This window comes from Canis lupus, chromosome 8 (genome assembly GCF_003254725.2).
Source record: "Canis lupus dingo isolate Sandy chromosome 8, ASM325472v2, whole genome shotgun sequence".
NCBI lineage: Eukaryota > Metazoa > Chordata > Mammalia > Carnivora > Canidae > Canis > Canis lupus.
Window position 1 is genome coordinate 10,396,456 of NC_064250.1, and position 20,464 is coordinate 10,416,919.

The window sequence follows — 20,464 nt, forward strand, 5'->3', positions numbered from 1 at the left end:
CCATAAAAACTCAGGCAACCATTCAATAATGGATTCTAAAAGCAAACCTGGGTTCTGGACTCATTCAGAAAGGCAGAAGAGAGGCTTTTGAGCCACTGGAACAATAAATGGTATATATGTAGAGATCCACTTCAGCATTAAGTAGCCAAGGTCTGGGGAAAGCCCAGTCTACTAGATCAAAGTGCTTTGGAGGTCTTTCTAAGACATATTAGTTGGGAAACACTGTCCTAATTGGTAGGCACTTAATCAGTAGCACATTCAGGTAACTGCTGAAACTGGTACACCAGAAGTAACTAGGGAGTGGACAAAATTAATTTTTAGGTCACACCAAAATAGCACTTGGATAACATCTTGGCACAGATTTTAGTACCTTTAGAGAATAACAATTAAAAAAAAAAAATACTAGGTAGATGCCACAGGAAAGAAAGCTGAAGAACCTAATATATGTGGAGACCCTAGTAGATCTCCTCTAACACTTGACTCATGGAAAGTGAACCATAATAGAACTATCTGTTCTTATAGGCTGTGTCATCATCTCCCTTCAGGTTTATTGCTGAACTATGATGAACAGCTTTAAGTGATTTCCACACCCATGAAACTTGTGTCTCAAATTGATCAGCTTTACCTTGAAGACTCCTGACATTTCATTTACTGAATATATAAGACTTATCAATTTTACCTGCTACAGCAATGTGCTAGACCAGGATTCAGCAAAACTTTTCTGTAAAGGGCCAGATAGTAAATATTTTAGGCTTCATGGACCATATGGTCTCTGCTATGAACACAGCTCTGCCACTGTAGTGTAAAAACAGCCACCAATAATACATAAAGCCATGATCATAGCTGTGTTCTAGTAAAACTTTATTTATTTATGGACACTGAGGTTTGAATTTCATAAAATTTCCACATCATAAAATACTATTCTATTGTTTTTTAACCACTTAAAAATTTTAAAAGCATACTTACTTAGTTCATGGGCAATACAAAAGCAAGCAGCAGGCCAAAGTTTGCTGACTCCTGTGCTAGATTAGTCTTGGTGAAAGCGGGGTATTGACAGACATTTTACGGACTTAGTAAATGGCAATACTAAGCACAGAAACCGGATTTTAACTCTAACGCTATTATACAGTTTTAGTCCTGCATCCATCCATGACTTTGCTGAGACAATCACCACCACTATTTTTTGGATTAAAGCATAGGTCATACATTTAAATATTGCTGTTAGGTTTTATTTTAACTTTTATTCTCACAGATAACTGTGAAACTAACAACAAGATGAATTAATTTAAATGCTGCCACTGATAACATAGTCACAACATTCTCACGCAGAGAATAAAAACAGTACTAAGATGACTGACTGTAGTGGGAGAGATCTCTTCTAATGTAGAAAGGGAATGTACCTTTTAAACAGGTAAATAATGGGCAATCCCAAAAAAATGCTTTTCACTCCTCAAAATGCCATTTGGCTACACCAGGCCTACTGACATTTCTTTCACCTTAGGGCACAGAATGTGCTACATCAAGGGAATTTGGAAAATGGAAATAGAAGTCCTTCTTCAAAGCCATGAAACAGCAATATCCTGGTGGTTACTTTTCACACTAACATAACATTAAGAAATCATTCTTGGGTCTTAGACTTACACATCCCTGCAGATACAACGGTAAGTAGCAGATCTGGTGTTTAAAAAGTGAACACACATAACTTGGCCATTCTTAGCTGAAGAATACTTTAAGACAGAACACAACAGTTGGATCACAAGCATGTGAACATATATTTCTTCTAGCTTTCCAGTTTTGGTAAGTGTATTTACTATAGAAAAATACATTTCTAGATGTAATACTTTCAAAAAACTAAATCTCAGTGATTCAAAATAAAAAATATCTGGTTAAGCTCTTAGGTCTGACCGTTGCAGTGAAATAGTCACGTGACACAGTTTTGTACGCTGCAAACATTTTAATGATTATTGTTGAGCATACATTTTGGAAATTTTTTACTTCAAACTGCAACAAGTTAAATAAATGTTTATAATATACAAAGAAAATACAACCAAAAGTAAAACTTGCTTTAAGTGTGCCTTGCATCTAGACCAGTGTTTTTTTTTTTCCCCCTTAATATATCTTTACTTTTGAGCTGCACAAACACACTTAAGAATTTGATCTTTATAGTATGGCATTTAGGAAATAAAAATATACTCCCACCTCAAAGAAATAAAAAGGTTGTGCATGATTATATGCCAAACAAAAGAGAGAACACTAGAATACTCTGATAGTGCAGGCATCATTAAAAAGGAAAAAAAGCTTGAGATGCTCATTAACTCTCTATGTTTTAAGGAAGCAGGATTTTTGACCACATAGCTTAAAAGCCAGCAAAACAGGGATCAGTGACGGCAACTGTAGTGTATGAAGTATGAAACGACAAACTTTACACAAATACACTGTTAGAAATTTACCAGTGAACACTGAAGATCTGAGAAGCTGCTCTTTGGAACAGTCAAGTAGGGATCACCTTTTTCCAGTCACTAAGCCCTTGTAGCAACACACAGTGTTCTGTGCTATATACCTGCTGGCTGGGTAGTTAAAGGATTTGTTTTGTCATTAGCAGCTAACCAACTTATTCCACGTTCTTAAAGCCTTAATGGTTGAAATAAAGGCAAGTGTCATTAGCGTAGAGGATCATATACTTCTCTGCACACAAACACAAGAGGCTTCACTAGTATTTTAAAAGTCTCTGATGTCTCCCACTTTGAAGCTCAGTTGAGATGAAAGCCTTTCTCCATGGTAGCAGCTAGCAGGCGCTCTCTCATGATCTCCTCCGAAGAATATTCAGGCAACTTTAGATAATGCACACATGTATTCACTGATGGATAGCTTGCATCAGTGGCATCAACCTACAAAAAAGAAAAGTGAAAAACAGAAGGCCATGACTTTAAATATTTCTTTCTTTCAATCCTGAAGTTACTAAATTCCATTTGGATTCTCCATTAGCTAAAGTTTGTACCTTGCGTACAACTGTGAGCCTGGGATGCAGATTAGCTAGTCCACCGGGGGGCAGAGTTGAGCAACCAGTGGTAAACTGCAGGAATGCTTTCCTTTCATCTGAAGACATGCCACACAAAACCCTCACAAACCTCAGGAAACCGGGGCTAAAAGAGGAAAAAATACAGTTCAACTGATTGGACAGCTGATTTAAATGAAAACCACTACCACTACCTTGTAAGCCAGCAATAGCCCCCAAAACAACTATCAGCATTTTGAGAAGAATAGTACTATCTAGAGACTCTTTTTTTTTTTTTTCTATCTAGAGACTCTTGAGTAAGCATGAAATGAGTGGATATAAACTACTTTAAAAATATCCTGCAAAAATTGTCTTGCACTTATAAATGGTAAGAACTGAAACACTGATGGAGTACAGGGACCAAATATGCAACAAGGCCAGCAAATCAAAAAAACTTCAAACTGCACATGCCTAATTCAACCAAATATGGCTAACCCACCAAAGGGGATCTGAAATAATCCATCTTTGTTAATAGTGAAATCAACTATTTCTATATGCCACAAAAGGGAAGACTTTCATAATCATAATGTTAAACAAAAGAAGCCAGACCTTAAAAAATACATGAGATTTCATTTATGAAAGTTCAAAAGCAAGCAAAACTGATCTATGGTAACAGTGACTTAATATCAGAAAAGAATATGATGGGTAAGGGCAATTCTTGAGTTATTTCTTGTTCTGGGTGCCAATATACAGGTTTTCCTTTTGTGAAAATTCTCCAGGTTGTACATGCAGTTTGTACACTTCTCTATTATAATTCAATAAAAAGTTGCTTAAGAAAAAAAATGTTATCTAACATTAAGTATAAAATAATTCATAATACAGTTAACCCTTGAAGAATAAAAGGTTTGAACTGCGCAGGTCCACATGTATCTATGTGATTTTTTTCAATAGAGAACTGCAAATATAATTTCTCTAACTCATGACTTTCTTTTCTAATTGTTATCTGAGTATAGGTGGCAATGTTACATTAGTTTCAGGAATCCAACATAGTGACTCAACAAGTTTATACTATGTTCAACAAAAGTGTAGTTCCTCATGATTTTCTTAATATTTTCTTTCCTCCAATTTATGTAACGGTAAGAATACAGTATATAATATGTATAATGTATAAAATATGTGCTATTTATGTTAATGGTAAAGCCAATCAAGAGTAGGATATTAGTTAAGTTTTTTGGGATATATATGGATTTTCAACTGTGCCCCCAATCCCTGCATTGTTCAGTGGTTAACTGTACTTGCTCATTTATGTTAATTTGGAAACTTTTATTTTTATTTTTTTTAATGATTTTATTTATTCATAAGAGAAACAGAGAGAGAGGCAGAAACAGGCAGAGGGAGTAGAAACAGGCTCCATGCAGGGAGCTCGATATGGGACTCGATCCCAGGACCCCGGGATCATGATCTGAGCCGAAGACAGACACCAAACCACTGAGCCACCCAGGTGTCCCAATTTGGAAACTTTAAAAAAATAATAGTAATATAGGACCTGTGGTGTTAAAAATATATATATATCAGAAAAAAAAAAAAACAGCTGGAGAACTGTTTCCAATTAAAAACCTATCACAAAAAAAATAAAAAAATAAAAAATAAAATAAAAACCTACCACAAAATAACCCTATCGCAACCAAATGCTATTTCCTGACAACAGGAGTGGTGAGGGGAGTGCTTTTACATTAATGGAGTAATCAAAGAAACTGGACTACAGATTAGCTAATAGTATGAATTTGCTAGCAAATGTGGATGCATGGGAGACTTTATCTTCAGGAAATGTACACTCAGGTATTACAGAGTAAAGGGACATGACATATGTGACATTCTCAAATGCTTCAAAAAAATTATACGTACATGTATACATCATGTGTGTTTAGATAATAGAAATGTTAGTACAGTTGATTCTGGATAAAGAGTATATGGGAATTCTTTCAACTATTCAACTTTTCTATAAGTTTGAAATTTTTTAGAAATAAAGATTAATATAAAAAAATGAAGCCTGAGGGTTTACAGGGGAGCCTGAGTGGCTCAGTCGGTTAGGCGTCTGCCTTTTGGCTCAGGTCATGATCTTAAGGTCCTGGGATTGAGCCCTGTGTCAGGCTCCCTGCTCATTGGGGAGTCTGCTTCTCCTGCTGCCCGTCCTCCAGCTCGTGCTCTCTCTCTCTCAAATAAATAAATATTAAAAAAAAAAAATGAAGCCTAAGGGTTTACAGTTTACCCAGTTTTTAAAATAGTGAACAATTAAAATGGAATCTTAACATCAACAAAGACTCGGTTGTCTTTTTGTGTACACTCAGCCTTATCAATAGAAACTTAACTGCTTTCTCATTTCACTAAGTCATAGTTCTTTTGACAATCTGTCATTTGATTTTGGGACATAAACTATTTTGTTGAGCTTAGAAAATAACCAATTACATACCTGTCACGTGTATAACCCAACTTAGGTTCAGTATAATTAATAATATCTTCTGCTGCCCAGGATGGTGACTGGTTTCCACAAAGAATCATTTGGACTTCTTCATGGCTGAAGGAACTTAATTTCTCCATTGGAAAAACTTTGTTAAATCCATCTACATTATAAACAGCAAAAAAACAAAAACAATAAAACACACAACTCAATTTCTAAGTTATAATTTCAAAATACCAAATTTCAAATCAAAATACCTAATATCAACTAAAGGGACAGAATATGAATCAAATATTAATAAATGTTTGAAAAAAAAACAAATTAAAATAGCTTGAAATCAAAGCTTTTTAGTACAGAAATTTCATTTAATACGCAAATGTGAACAGAAATATTCAGTCACTATGGTCAGTAGTCAAATTCTAGTAATTTCTTAACTAGCTCTTTGTGTCTTAACAAGCTAGCTAAAGCTGTAGTCCCATGTTCAAAACTAGTATGTGATGGGGATCCCTGGGTGGCTGTGGTTGAGCGTCTGCCTTCAGCCAAGGGCCTGATCCTGGAGACCCGAGATCAATTCCCACATCGGGCTCCCCTGCATGGAGCCTGCTTCTCCCTCTGCCTGTGTCTCTACCTCTCTCTCTCTCTCTCTCTCTCTGTGTCTCTCACAAATAAATAAAAATAAAATCTTTAAAAACAACAACAAAAAACTAGTATGTGATGAACAGTCTCTCGTATTTTGCTTCAATTTTACCTGGAGAACTTAGGTTCCAACATGGTTTAATTCATCCTGATCATGAAAGTGTAAAGTATGCAACCTTATATCCATGTACAAATGAATGAAATGTAGGCCAAAAATGAATCCTCCATTACTCAGGAGCAACAAGCTGAGGGTATGCCACAGCTTGAGAATGTCCCAACCTGTTCCGGGTACTCTGCAGGACCTAACTATTTGTAAGACAGAAAACCAGAGGGCCAATCTAGAGATTACCTGCAATTCTTGACAAAAGAAGTGCCTTAATTTCAACTGTCTCAAAGTAAAAGAATGATTAATAAGGTAAAGAGCCCTAAAATTTACCTCTAAAGGCTTCCATCTGTTTCTGAATACCCGTATGCATACAAAAGTCAAACATCAAATCCACATACTCTTCTGCATTATCCATTGTTATCATCTACAAAGGAAAATTAGCCAACATTATTGTTAATATCTAGGAATATTTCAGCAGCACCTACTACAACTGGCCTCAGTAAGAGGATGTTCTGAGCTTACAACTATATCAAAAGCAAAATTTTTATTACCTCATCTTCCCCACTTGGCTTGAGATCCACAGCTGTAAAACCATATATTCTTGAGGAAGGGCAAAACTGGAAATTTAAACTAGGAAGACAAAAAGGATTGGATGAACATTCAGCTATCATTGATGTTTAATTTTTTAAAACACCGCTGCCAAAACTATGAATCTCCTGCCTCCTCCACAGCCCACCCCTGCACCCTTCCAACAAAAACAGTACACCAGCTCAGATGTTAAGTATGAGGCCTTTTGAATGCAAAAACTCTGCACAAAAACTATTAGGCCAACTGTTACCAAACCTGTCTTTGCAAAGATTGCACGAAACCACCACCTTTCCATATTGTGCTTCCCCCTTAGGGCACACAATTAATAAAGTAAGGGTTTTTGCAAAAAATTACAGCAGCAACATCTTTACTTTTTTTTTTTTCCAAGAAGAATCTATTGCTTTGCTAAAGTTATTCATCCTCTCTCCCTACCCTCAAATCAAGCCTTCAATATATAATAACTTATCAAACAAAACTTCTCAACACTAACAAGAAAGAAAGAAGAAAACAAGACTCAGTCAACCCAAAATCACAGTAAAACATACCAAGAGTATAATCATTACATGTATACAAATTAACAGAATTTTATTACAAGATGTGTAGCATTTGGTTGGCTAAGCCATTGGGCATAAGGCCTACATATAAAGCACACTATTTTAAGTTTTGCCAAGTATACTACATGTATTAACTAGCCATGATTTCTCAAAAATATTTTTGGGTTTGGACTTTCATAAGATATATACATTAATCATATTCAATAAATCAGATAATCTTCCAGAGATCTAATGATTAAAGCATTATGTTCTGGTATTCTGAGTGTGGTCTTTATAATATGAACTATTCAAAGATTCAAATCGGTACTATTTCCCCCAGCATATTATTGTTCTTAACAGACTATTTAACTTATACATTGCATATTAGTGGGTACAAAGAAACAAAAGCTTTAAAATTTATTCATCCATTAGGTTGATGAACATATATATATATATAAAACTTACCCTAAATCCTCTATGCTAAGTGGAGGCCCAGAACCTGATGGATTCTTTAGCACTAGTTCTTGTAATTTCGTGTTCTTCTCATCTTCAGAAAGACCTTTGTTGCTTAAAATCTGACGCCTCTTGACTGCAAGGTCTTTAATTTCTTTTAAAAATCTGGCTCTGTGTGGGTTTACTAGTTCAAAGTCTTCCCAAGTTAAAATTCCATTAAACCAAGCTGGGGGTTTGGGTTTGGGGGGATCTAGAATAAACTCTGATTTTGAATCCTCTTCAAAGCTTCCTACTGAGAGTGAATCATGACCTTCTTCTGTAGAAGCTTCAGACTGACTTTCAGTACAATGTAAGTCTCTATCACCTCGTGACTCATAAATTAATTTACTCATGTTGCTTTTAATATCACCCATGCACATAAGTTTAAAGAAAGGTTTAGAAATAGGTAAGTCCACAAGTCTATTGTCTTGAATGCATTTGGCCAAGAAAATTCCAAGGAAATGAAAGAGTTTCGTGATCCTTTCAAGCTCATCACTGTCTTGCGGAAATGGTGCTGTGAACAGTCCACACGATCTCTGCACATAGTATCCAGGAGGTTTCAATCCACCTCCAAGATCAACCTAATTTTTAGAGGGAGAAATATAAATAAAATTAGATAAAAGATGCATAAATATTAAACATCTTCATCAACTTAGTTATCTTAAAGTATTTATATATACTCCCTTTTATTAAATAGTTTTTGGTGACTGAATTTTATCCTTTAAAACCCTTTTAGGAGCATCAAGAATCATCAATAATAATAAGAGAGCCAGAGGAACTCCTAGGTGGCTCAGTCAGTTAAATGTCTGTCCTGGGAGGGAGCCCCATGTCCAGCTCCCCACTCAGTGGGGAGTCTGCTTGCTCCCTCTCCCTCTGCCTTTCCCTTTGTGCTCTCTCTCAGATAAATGAAATCTTTAAAAAATAAACTCAGAAAACTTGGCTTAAATTCTGAAAGCATAACCTATTCTTACTACTAAAAGCAGAATTACAAATAATCACAAATTGGGAAATAAATCTTACATGACGAGATTCATCATCTGGAAAGTTATCATCACAAAGCCAAGCTCCCAAATCAGTTCTCTGGAATTCTGCTGCCACCAGAGCATAAAACTCTAATGTAGGGCCCAAACCAGTTCCTTCCTCTCCTAAAAATTCAACCTAAAATATAAACAAATTGTGGGGAAAATTGAGCTTAAAAAATTTTTCTCAAATGATCTCATTTTTGCCAAGTAATACATCTTTTTCTTACAACAGCAGAATATTATAAACAACACATTTGTAAACACACAAGTTTTATTCTAGTTTTTCTAAAGAGTGTATTTGTTGTATACCATTACATATTTAAACACTGTGGTAAGCATTGTTAATACATTAATTTATTTCTCACACCCCATCCTACAAAAATAGATTTTCCTCTCTTTACACCAAAGGAAACCAAATTTTATTTTATTTTATTTTATTTTTTTTAGGAAACCAAATTTTAGATAAAAAGGTTACATCATTTGCTTGAGGAAAAGACGGCATACAGATTTTTATGTATGTCTATATAACACGTTTAAAACCCAAACTCTTCCACTTATTCCTGACTTTAGGTAGTCACTTTAAAGCTTTTTATCAAAAAAAAATTAAAGAAATAAAATTAAAAAAATAAAGCTTTTTATCCATACTCTACATATTCCACAAATGACTTGAGGCAGCTTACAAAAACCTAATGCATGGTAAAAAATAAATAAATAAATAAATAATTGAGGTTTATCTAGTTAGAGGAATATATGGGTAAGAAGAATAAGATGAAGGCAGAGATTATTATTATTATTATTATTATTATTATTATTTTATTGGTAAAGAGAGTTTAAAGTGAAAACCCTAAGAGTCTTATATATTTTCTAGAGATACACCATATTTGTCATGATCAGTCTCTGATCAAAAAGATAAACTAAGCAGCTGGTTCACATTTATGACAGGAGACAGATGTGTTCCATTGTGCCTATAAGGAATAATGGATATATAGGATATAATGGACAATGCCTACAATAACATCTCTACAGTAAGTATATTAAATTTTATACTGTCATTTGCTATTAATAGCTCTCAATACAGGCCAAAGATATAATGCCAAGTACAGTTTAACAATATAACGAAACAGTGTGCTCCAAAATTGCAGATATCTAATAGCATAGCTTAATATAAAGGTAGAATTTAGAGTATCAAAAAGAGGGATGCCTGGGTGGCTCAGCAGTTGAGCATCTGCCTTTGGCTCGGGGCCAAATCCCAGGGTCTGGGAATGAGTCCCACATTGGGCTCCCTGAGAGGAACCTGCTTTTCCCTCTGCCTATGTTCTCTGCCTCTCTCTCTCATGAATAAATAAAATCTTTAAAAAAAAATAGAGTATCAAAAAGAATCCTTAGTGAGTGCTATTATTTGTTTCTAGCTTTAAGAAGGGAATATGTCCTTCAAAAAGGCCAAGCACTTTCTCACCTCAAGGACAGAGATACTCTTTGCTGCCCACCAAACCACAAGATCCTGACCTCTCTGAAGAAGTAAGCTGACATCCTCTTAGATGTTCTATCGGGGGAAAGGCCTTGCATAGAGGGTAGAGAAATCCTTCTCCGTTTTTCATTTCTATCTAATGCAGGTTGAATGTTGTTGAACATGCAGGTTTGCTGGTTTTCTGTCATTTGTACACACTAAAAGAAATTATATGCGAGGTACCTCAAGAACTGATTTCCGGTCTGCATGAATTTGCATGACGTTTTCAGCCCATTCCATCAGTGATTCACCACGTGGAACTTTTACTCTTTCATGCTTGAGACGACCCACTCGAAACTCTCCAGGATCATCTCGCCTTACACTACTGGTGGTTCTTGTTCTTTCCACAGTGGCTTCACGTCGGTTTTGTAACCACACTATTGCTCTAAAACAGAAAAATATTTATGTAGTTGTAACATTCAGTAATAGTTTGAATGTGCTACTAACCCAGGAACATAATTCAAAGATTTCACTATTCTTTTAAGTAGTATTAAGTGATAAAATTAGTTGTAAAACAAACAAGTGATAAAATTAGTAAATTCTTTTATTGCATAAATTATTGCTTCCTCTCTTAAAACATATAAATCCCTTTATTAATTTCCTTTTTTTTTTTCCTTTATTATTTTCCTAAACAAATTAAGAAAATACTTAGGTCTAAATTTTCCTTACTTTAGTAATTAACAGATCAAAATAAAGGTCCATGGTCCCAATCCTACATAACATAAAAATATATACAAATATAAAAATATATACAAACTTCGGATGAAAGGAAGAGCATCAGGAATACAATCAGTAGTATTATAATAACACTGTATAGTTGACATATGGTTGCTACAATTGTGAGCATAGCATAATGTACAGAGTTGCTGAATCACTGTTGTACACCTGCCATTAATGTAACATGGTATGTCAACTATACTTCAATTAAAAAATAGACAAATTTATGATACATAAAAAATATAAATGAATATTTCTTAACTATCAGAGAAACTAAAAAATGGTTAAGCTATCTTTGTTACTATGATACAAACTGAAAGCCATCATTATAATGCAATTGATTTTAAAATATTTTCTTTTGGGGCAGGTGGTTGGCTCAGTTGGTAGAGCATGAGACTCTTGGTCTCAGTTTGAGCCATGCTGTATGGAGAGACTATTTAAAAATAAAATCTTTACGGGTGTCTGGGTGGCTCAGTTGGTTAAGTCCAACTCTTGATTTTGGCTCAGGTCTTGATCTTAGGGTTGTGGGATCGAGCCCCACTTGGGGCTCTGTGCTGAGCACCGAGTTTACTTATCTCTCTCTGTTCCTCTCCCTGCTTGCTTGTTCTCCCTCTCTCTCTCTCTCTCCCCTCAACTCTAAAATAAATACAATCTTTTAAAAAATAAAATATTAAAAAAATATTTTCTTTTGGATAATGCAGAGCTAACCAAATCCATCAAGGGTGGGAGAAAGAATCCTGAACTATGAATAAGATGATGAAAAAAAAAAAAAAAGATGATGAAAGATTTGCTCTCACATGTGTTGTAATTTTTTGGTAATCTCAGGTCAATCAGCTATGTACTCTGAGAATTTCCTTATCTATAACAGAAACCATAACCAATGCCATTTATGACAACAGGCCTATAGTTCCACATGTACAAATGATTTGTAAATAGCATAACTTAAAAGTGAAGCCAACAGCTCCATTTTATTTATTTTTTTTATTTTTATTTTTTTAATTTTTATTTATTTATGATAGTCAGAGAGAGAGAGAGAGAGAGGCAGAGACATAGGCAGAGGGAGAAGCAGGCTCCATGCACCGGGAGCCTGATGTGGGATTCGATTCCGGGTCTCCAGGATCGCGCCCTGGGCCACAGGCAGGCGCTAAACCGCTGCGCCACCCAGGGATCCCCAACAGATCCATTTTAAATTATAATCTTTTTACATCAATTTTGAAAGTACTGTGGCTATTCCACCATTCAAAAAATATTTACTGAATACCTACAATGTGCAATGCTTTAGGAACTACAGCTAGATCAGTGAACAAAACTGCCAGAAATTCCTGCCCTCATGAAACTTTCATCTACTGGAAGGAGACAGAAAAAATAAGTAAAATACGTAGTATGTCAGAAGACAATAAAAAAAAAATGATGGCCAGAAGGAAGGAAACTTTCAATGTTATCAAATATATTTACAAGCAGTTAATCTGACATTCCCAGGAATATCAGCAACTAATACTTTATGTAAGCTGCTTAAGAAACTATACAGAAGGGGCACCAGAATGGCTCAGTCACTCAAGCGTCTGACTCTTGATTTCAGCTAAGATCATGATCGCAGGGTTGTGAGGTCGGGCTCTGCGCTAGGCATGGAGCCTGCTCAAGATTCTGCCTCCTCCCTCTGCCCCTTCCCCTTCTACCTTTGAAAAAGAAAAAAAGAAATTGTACAATAAATGCTGATAAAAAATATAATACAGTTGACCCTTAGACAGAACATAGAGACTCCTAACTCTGGGAAACGAACTAGGGGTGGTGGAAGGGGAGGAGGGCGGGGGGTAGGGGTGAATGGGTGACAGGCACTGATGGGGGCACTTGAAGGGATGAGCACTGGATGTTATTCTGTATGTTGGCAAAGTGAACACCAATAAAAAATAAATTCATTATTAAAAAAAAAATACAGTTGACCCTTGAATAACAAGCATGACCTACATGGATCTATGTATATGTGGGATTTTTTACTTTTTATATTTTATTTTATTTTTGAGGATTTTCAAAATAAATGTAGTACTATAAATTTTTCTTCTTCCTTCCTTGTGATTTTCTTAACATTTTCTTTCTTGGGATGCCTGGGTGGCTCGGCGGTTGAGCATCTGCTTTTGGCTCAGAGCAAGATCCTGGAGTTCTGGGATAGAATTCCGCATTGGCTCCCTGCATGGAGATTGCTTCTCTCTCTGCCTGTGTCTTTGCCTCTCTCTCTGTATCTCTCATGAATAAATAAAATCTTTTTTTTAATTTTCTTTTCTCTAGCTTATTTCATTCTAAGAATACAGTATATAATACACATAACATACAAAATACATGTTAACTGACTGTTTATGCTATCAGTAAGACTTCCAGTCAGCAGGAGGCTATTAGTAAAGTTTTTGGGAACCAAAAGCTATACACTTTTTAAGTATGATTTTCAAGGCATCTGGGTGGCTCAGTCGGTTAAGCATCTGCCTTCAGCTCAGGTCATGATCTCAGGATCCTGAGATTAAGCCTTGCGTTGAGCTCCTTGCTTAGTGGGGAGCCTGCCTCTCCCTCTCCCTCTGCCTGCTGTTCCCCCTCCTGCTTGTGTTCCCTCTCTCAAATAAAATCTTTTTTTTTTTTTTTAATAAATGTGGTTTTTTTTTAAATCTTTATTTATTTATGATAGTTACAGAGAGAGAGAGAAGCAGAGACACAGGCAGAGGGAGAAGCAGGCTCCATGCACCGGGAGCCCGACGTGGGATGCGATCCCGGGTCTTCCAGGATCGCGCCCTGGGCCAAAGGCAGGCGCTAAACCGCTGCGCCACCCAGGGATCCCCTAAAATCTTTAAATATAATTTTCAACTTTGCAGGGAGGAGGGTTGGTGTCCCTAACCCCAACACCACTGTTTAAGGGTCAACTGTAGAAGAGCATATATCCAACTGGAAACAACAAAAAAATGTTTAAACACTGACAACTCTTCATAAGAAAACAGGATAATATATTCCTTCTATCAGTCTTGACAGAAGTATATTTGTACATTTTGAGCTTATATAACATTAAAAAATATAAAAAGGCAAACTTCCTACCTTGATGCACCAAATGCTGTACACGTGAAATACAGCTGTCTAGTTTCAAATGGTATTAGAAAAGGACACTTGCTGGTTAACTGTTCACACCAGTCTGGTAGAGCTCCACTTGCCAAGGCCAATGGTTCCTACAAATTAACAAATAACAATGTCTTCAGGCAGTTATTTAAAAAGGAGTCAGTTCTCAAAAGTAATTAAAGAAATTAATGCAGTGGGCCACATGGCCTACATCACTGAATCAGAGATTAACAGTAGAAATGGTGGGAAAGAGAAAAGGAAGAAGAGAAAATACTTTGAAAGTCCAAAAGTTACAGACTAAAGAGTTTGACTATGTGATTTTATTACCTCAATCTGCTGCAAAATTTTTGTTGTGATTTTTTTGCTAGTGAATTCATCTGGTGGAAAAGTAAACTGAGGCTGCTCATCACCTTCTGTAAAATTAATAAAATTAATAAAAATATAAACTAATTTCCTTTTTAAAATGCTACAGAAATGAAACAAAGATTCTTACAGACCTTCTTGGGATATTCTTGAATAAGGATCACTTGCAACTATATAGAGAATACGCAGAAGCTGAAGGACATCTTCTACTCCACAAGAATTCTGTCCATTGCCAGCTTTGGCCTGAGGCTGTTCTTTTGCCAAATTAAGAATATCACTACTTTGAAGAGTAGAAATGGCCCCCTGGTTTAATCCAGACTTTGTTCCATGCTCACAAAAATCCTATGGAAACAATTAGTAAAACTAGCCATTAATCACATTTTTGAGAAAAGCAATGTATCATCCTGTAAGTATTTGAAAATGCCTAAATTTTTCAAAGAACTGCCTTTAAAATAAAAACAGTATTACTCAAGTTGAAAATCAATGTGTTCTAAACCAATAGAATTCCCAAATATAACTATAACTATAGTTATAAACTATAACCCACCATAAGCCACAGTTAAAACAATGTACTTAGATCCAATACCACAAATCATATTTGAAATTTTAGTACTTGGCATATTAACAATGTTAATTTAACTTCATTTTTTAAACATGTCCCAATGAACCTCTTTTTTCTTATGACTCTTTAAAAGCTGCAAACAAAGCACAAAGCCATTCCCAATTGTGTTTTGATGCCAATATATACCTTATATGCAGCTATGAGCTGAGAACAATTTCTGTTTTTCCTAATACTTTTATTAGTGCCAGTTAATTTCCAGTGGCGCAGGAAAGCGGCGTCTGCATTCTTCTGCAGGTAGGTTATCAAGTCATTCTTTGGTAATTCATCAGTGCCAAGGTACTGTTCCACATGCTCTATAGACCAACAACCCTACAATAGGAAAAACCAAATGTTGGCCTTTCCTGATTAAAAGTCTATGCTGTTTCACATGCATTATATAAGGGAGCTTTAAAATCATGCACTTAACCTCATCTAAAGAGTTCCATGTTAGTGTTTTTTTTTCCCCTCAAACGTTCAATTAAAAGTATTAGTTTTTATCTTTTCCCTTTTTTTCAAGAAGATCCATTTAAATATAACTTACCATTTTTCCATTTTCCTTCTCTTTGTCAGAATCCTTCATTTCTCTGTACATGATTCTAAATATGAAGATATTATTCTCATTAATTCATAAATCAAATGATTTGTGGTTATTTCCAATAAGGCTTTAAGTTTTTAAAAAATATGATGATGTCATTCATTAGCCACATGCTTAAACATTAAACCCAGGGACAATATTTTTTTTTAAAAAATCAGTTTGTTAAACACAAGGGAAAGTAGCAGAAATCATATTCCTAAAAAAGTTATTATTTATAAATTTAGGGGAATTGCAAAGAATGTACACATCAAACCTAGAACTTTTAAAGATATGAAGCAATACACTATATCATGTGTTACAACTTTCATTTATTCTTATAAAAATAAAAAGAGATGAGAAAATGGTTTGCTAATGTGTCTAGATAGAAAAAAAGGATACGAATACAAGGACCAGGAGCCCTTATGTTCACATTAGGCAGTGGAGATCAAATTTGAAACTCCAATAACTGAACAAAGTGGGGAGAATACCATGATAAGCCTTCTGTTCTATCTCAAAAGGATGTAGATCACTTTATTAGACATTATATAAATTTATCAATGATGTTAAGAGAACATCAGAAAAAAGTAAAATTTACAGAAGGATAATTAAAATTTTATTTATATTAAATTATATTAAATTAATTATTATAAGTAATAGTAAACACCCAGATGATACTGAAAACACTTTACATATATTAATTCATTGATTCCTCACAACCACTCTCATTTTACAGATTAACAGAATGAGGCACCAAAATGTTAAATGTGCCCAAGGTGATTATTAATTATTTGCCTAATGAATGAATGAACAAAGAGGGGTAGGCTTAACTCGCAAGTCCCAAAACAAATAAATATTTGAAAATATTTAGTACTTCATATACAATCCCAAAGAGTTCAACAATTATTACATAAGATACTAGTCTAGTTTATTTCTAAAGTTACTTCCAGTTGAAACCGTAAACCAATCTACATCATGAGTCAGAAATGCTCTTATCCAGTGTTGTAAATCAAGAGAATAAGAACCAAATATTTTGCTTCTACAGTAAAAAATACAGAAATACAATGCTTCTTGGCCCATGTATCATGAAAATATCTACTTAAAACATTAAATTAAAATCTCTTACGTGTATGTTGGCTCCCAAATACGCCTAAGTTTATCTGATTTCACATTGCCATTACAGGACAATTGAAGCAATTTTTGTACATAGTAAAAAATGGTTGATCTGAAATTAGTGAGTGGTAATTCAACTTCACGAGTTGTTCCAAGACCTGTTACTTTCAAAGTGAGGGCTAATCGAGGTGATGGAGTGCATTCCACTTCTTCTAAGAGCTCTGAATGAGGCGTTCCTAAAAATATGGAAGACATCAAAAACAATCACACTTTAACAAGCACTCCATAAAAAAACACTGCACTGGGAGACAAAGCTACATGCAATCTAAATTCTTGTTATATTCTGTTAATTCTTCTGTATATTTTTCTGTTAAATTCTTCTGTTACAGTATTATATTATTCTGTTATATATATTAACTAAAGACGTCAGCTCCTTACAAGACTCCTGGCCTCAACTATTTGTTTAAAAATGGAAAGAATACATCTAGGCTACTTAAAGACCTAGCACTAAAGCAGAATTTATGAATTTGATAAGGATCTCTCATTTTAAGAAAACATGTGCTAACAGTATGAATATTTCAGAAACATTTTAGACTTATGAAAACACTAAAAGTATTCATAATTCTACATTCAGAGAAAACCACAGACTCTGGTCAATGAATTATCAATCTTTTGCTCACCCTGAATAAGTAGATTGTGAGGTAAACATACAAACACACACACAAACAATTAGGTATATAGTGTTTTTGGTGGTGTACCCTTTTTTTTTCATTAGCTCAGGAATTTTTTCCTCATATCACGATATAATCTTCTAAAGTATTACTTTATTCACTGCATGACATTCCATTAAATGTTAACCGAATTATATCCCTATGATACAAAATGAAGGTCATTTCCACTTTTCTGATGATATAAATAATACTTCTGTAGTCATCAATGTATATAAATCTGGGTGCAGAGACAATATTTCTTTAGTATAGATTTCTAGTAGTAATAAATACATTGCCAAAGAGCACTATAGAAAACTTTTACCTATTTATATTCCCTACCATAGATTTTTATTTTTAAAGGATCTTGAAAGACCTTGATTCAGCCTATATGCAACCTCACCACAGAACATCATACTATGAAGCACACCTACTTCCTTATTTAACAGACAGCATTCTATCAAGTAAAAAACACATTCCACACTAATCAACATTTAAGTCTTCCTTAAAGATAATATACCAATTACTATAGCTGACAATTATTGAGGCATGTATTAGGTACCATGCTAAGGACTTTATATTTTTTTTACCTCATTTAAAACTTTTAACTACTTCATTGAACAGAAACGATTATTTTCTCCATGTAAGAGATGAGAAAATTCAGGTTTACATAAATTAAATGATTTGCTCAGTGTATTAGCATCCTATTGCTGTTCTAACAAATTATCATAAACTGGTTGGTTTAAAACAACCAGTTCCAGAAGTGAGAAACCTTAAATAGGATGGCAGGGCTTTGCTCTTTCTGGATGCTCCAAGAAAGAATTTACTTGCCTTTTCTAGCATCTAGAGGCTGCCCATATTCCACAGTTCATGGCCCCTCATCACTGTGATCTCTACTTCCTGTTGTCAAATCTCCTTCTCAGTCTCAGATCCTCTTGTAGTCCTCTTAAACTTTTTTTTTTTTTTAAGATTTATTTACTTATTTTAGGAGAGAGAGACCCTGAGTGCAGAGAGGGAAGGGCCAAGGGAAAGGGAGACAGAGTCTCAAACAGACTCCACCCTGAGCAGAGTCTGACTCAGGGCTCTCATTGTTATGACCCCAAGATCGTGACCTGAGCTGAAACAGAGTCTGATGCTCAACCAACTGCGCCACTCAGGCGCCCCCCTCTGGTATTCCTTTTATGGAACACTAGTGATTACACTGGGCGTACCAGGCTGATCCAGGATAATTCTCCCATCTCAAAATCCTTGATTTAATCTCATCTGCAAAATCTCTTTTGTCATGTTAAGGTAACCTATTCCCAGACTGTGGAGGTTAGGACCTAAACACCTTTGGGAGATCATTAGTGTGCTACTACAACCAAAAAAGAGTTGTAAGAAAAAGAGTTACCAGGCTAATTGGAGACCATAAATCAAACTACTATACAACTTTCCACTGTCAAAGTAGAATAGGAACAATCCATAGCAATTCTGATCCAGTAGAATACAGAATACAAATTATCTATCTTTAAATGAGCCTTCCTTTAAAATAAAACAAATACAAAACACAGTGTTTTTAAAGCACTGTAATTTGCTTCTTTAAAAACAGTCTGCATTTTTTTAAGGACTTGTGGCTGGTATTTAGGTTTTTCTCCTGAAAACGTTTATTATAACCTGCATATATAAGTAGCCACTTCCTTTCCTAATTACATACAACTATCTGATTTGCTATCTGTTCAAATTATTATTAAAGATTTTATTTATTTCTTCATGAAAGACACATAGAGAGAGGCAGAGACACAGGCAGAGGGAGAAGCAGGCTCCCCACAGGCAGCCCTATGCAGGACTCTATCCCCAGACCAGGGATCACACCCTGAGCCAAAGGCAGATACCTGCTCAACCACTGAGCCACCCAGGCATCCCAGTATCTTTTCAAATTAAATCACAAAACTAAAATACACAGTACCTGGGGGTGGAATCTCTAGATCAGTCGTCTGCTGGACATTAGTACGACCAGGTCTAGGATCAAAAGCAGGAACCAAAGCAGAAAACTGCCGCTTGAGCACATAATCATCATCCCATGTTCTCCGACGTCCTCCTTTTGTTTCATACTCCTCTTCTTCCTGTTACAATTCCACATACAAATAAAGATAAAACTTTTCATTATTGCAAAAGTGATGTGCTATCTTTAAAATAAGGTATGTTAAATACTTCTCTATATAGCTATTACACTTCCTTATTTAGCCATATTTCTTATGCACAAAATGAGCCAACATAAACGTGTATGGATGGGCACATACATTTCTTAATGATTTAAGCTTACTACCTTAGTGGTGGCTACACTAATCCACACACAATAAAACGACAAAGAACCATATACATACACTGTCCCAATGTTAATTTCCTGATTTTGACTGTTGTTAGGTAAGGCATAACCATTGGAAGAAATTGGGCAAAGGGCACAAGACTGCTCTACTATCTTGCCAACTTCCTGTGAACCTATGAACTTATAATTATTTTTAAATAAGTTGCTTTTCTAAAAGCATAAATTTTATTACATACTGAATTACATACAAAATATAATGTTTAGAAGTTGTTTTAAGTAACTATGGGGCAAAATAAATCCTCTTGTTTGACAAAGTGTTGGTAACTATTACAGTCAGATGATGGACTCCGGGGATTCACTGCATTATTCTATTTCCGGCAGGTTTGAAAATTTCCATAATGAAAGTTTTTAAAAGTGATATTTTCTTCTCTCCTTCACTTTTGCTATCAATAAAAAAAAGAGATCAACGAACTTTATTAAATGTCTGATGTAATAAATAACAATTATGTATGTACTTGTATGCACACACATAACCCTCATATTTTGAACACTTAATTAAAATTAACCTGTGTAATAAATCAAATGGACATATGATAGCTGTATAGCCAGAATGTTTGGGTTTTAGTCCTAGATCCAAAACTTCTGTGTGACCTATAGCAA

General features: G+C 35.1%; 2 protein-coding genes across 14 annotated transcripts in view; one reads left to right on the top strand and one right to left on the bottom strand.

The window, feature by feature from the left end:
* The window catches only part of AP4S1 (adaptor related protein complex 4 subunit sigma 1), an 83,609-nt gene that overhangs the window by 55,456 nt on the left and 7,689 nt on the right, over nucleotides 1-20,464 (top strand). The window contains exons 6-7 of one of the 5 annotated variants that reach the window (XR_007412672.1): nucleotides 10,240-10,348; nucleotides 10,444-13,322. The exons of 1 other annotated variant lie outside the window; for it this stretch is intronic. The gene's annotated coding sequence lies outside the window, so the exon portion shown is untranslated. Of the gene's footprint in view, nucleotides 1-10,239; nucleotides 10,372-10,443; nucleotides 13,323-20,464 lie in introns of those variants that run through there. 3 more of the 5 variants (XM_049113611.1, XM_049113613.1, XM_049113610.1) reach the window with 3 other exon arrangements.
* The window catches only part of HECTD1 (HECT domain E3 ubiquitin protein ligase 1), a 93,927-nt gene continuing 74,307 nt past the window's right edge, over nucleotides 845-20,464 (bottom strand). For 5 of the 9 annotated variants that reach the window (XM_025443883.3, XM_049113604.1, XM_025443881.3 and 2 more), the window contains 15 exons: nucleotides 19,445-19,601; nucleotides 16,806-17,028; nucleotides 15,650-15,704; nucleotides 15,256-15,438; nucleotides 14,642-14,849; nucleotides 14,472-14,557; nucleotides 14,127-14,254; nucleotides 10,521-10,722; nucleotides 8,829-8,966; nucleotides 7,782-8,389; nucleotides 6,747-6,825; nucleotides 6,526-6,619; nucleotides 5,466-5,616; nucleotides 2,999-3,143; nucleotides 845-2,888 (listed from right to left, as the gene is read on the bottom strand). In XM_025443883.3, the coding sequence (XP_025299668.1) occupies nucleotides 2,751-2,888; nucleotides 2,999-3,143; nucleotides 5,466-5,616; nucleotides 6,526-6,619; nucleotides 6,747-6,825; nucleotides 7,782-8,389; nucleotides 8,829-8,966; nucleotides 10,521-10,722; nucleotides 14,127-14,254; nucleotides 14,472-14,557; nucleotides 14,642-14,849; nucleotides 15,256-15,438; nucleotides 15,650-15,704; nucleotides 16,806-17,028; nucleotides 19,445-19,601 (2,595 nt within the window). In that variant the 3' untranslated portion in view covers nucleotides 845-2,750. The remainder of the gene's footprint in view (nucleotides 2,889-2,998; nucleotides 3,144-5,465; nucleotides 5,617-6,525; nucleotides 6,620-6,746; nucleotides 6,826-7,781; nucleotides 8,390-8,828; nucleotides 8,967-10,520; nucleotides 10,723-14,126; nucleotides 14,255-14,471; nucleotides 14,558-14,641; nucleotides 14,850-15,255; nucleotides 15,439-15,649; nucleotides 15,705-16,805; nucleotides 17,029-19,444; nucleotides 19,602-20,464) is intronic. The other 4 variants (XM_035720137.2, XM_035720136.2, XM_049113605.1 and 1 more) reach the window with 1 other exon arrangement.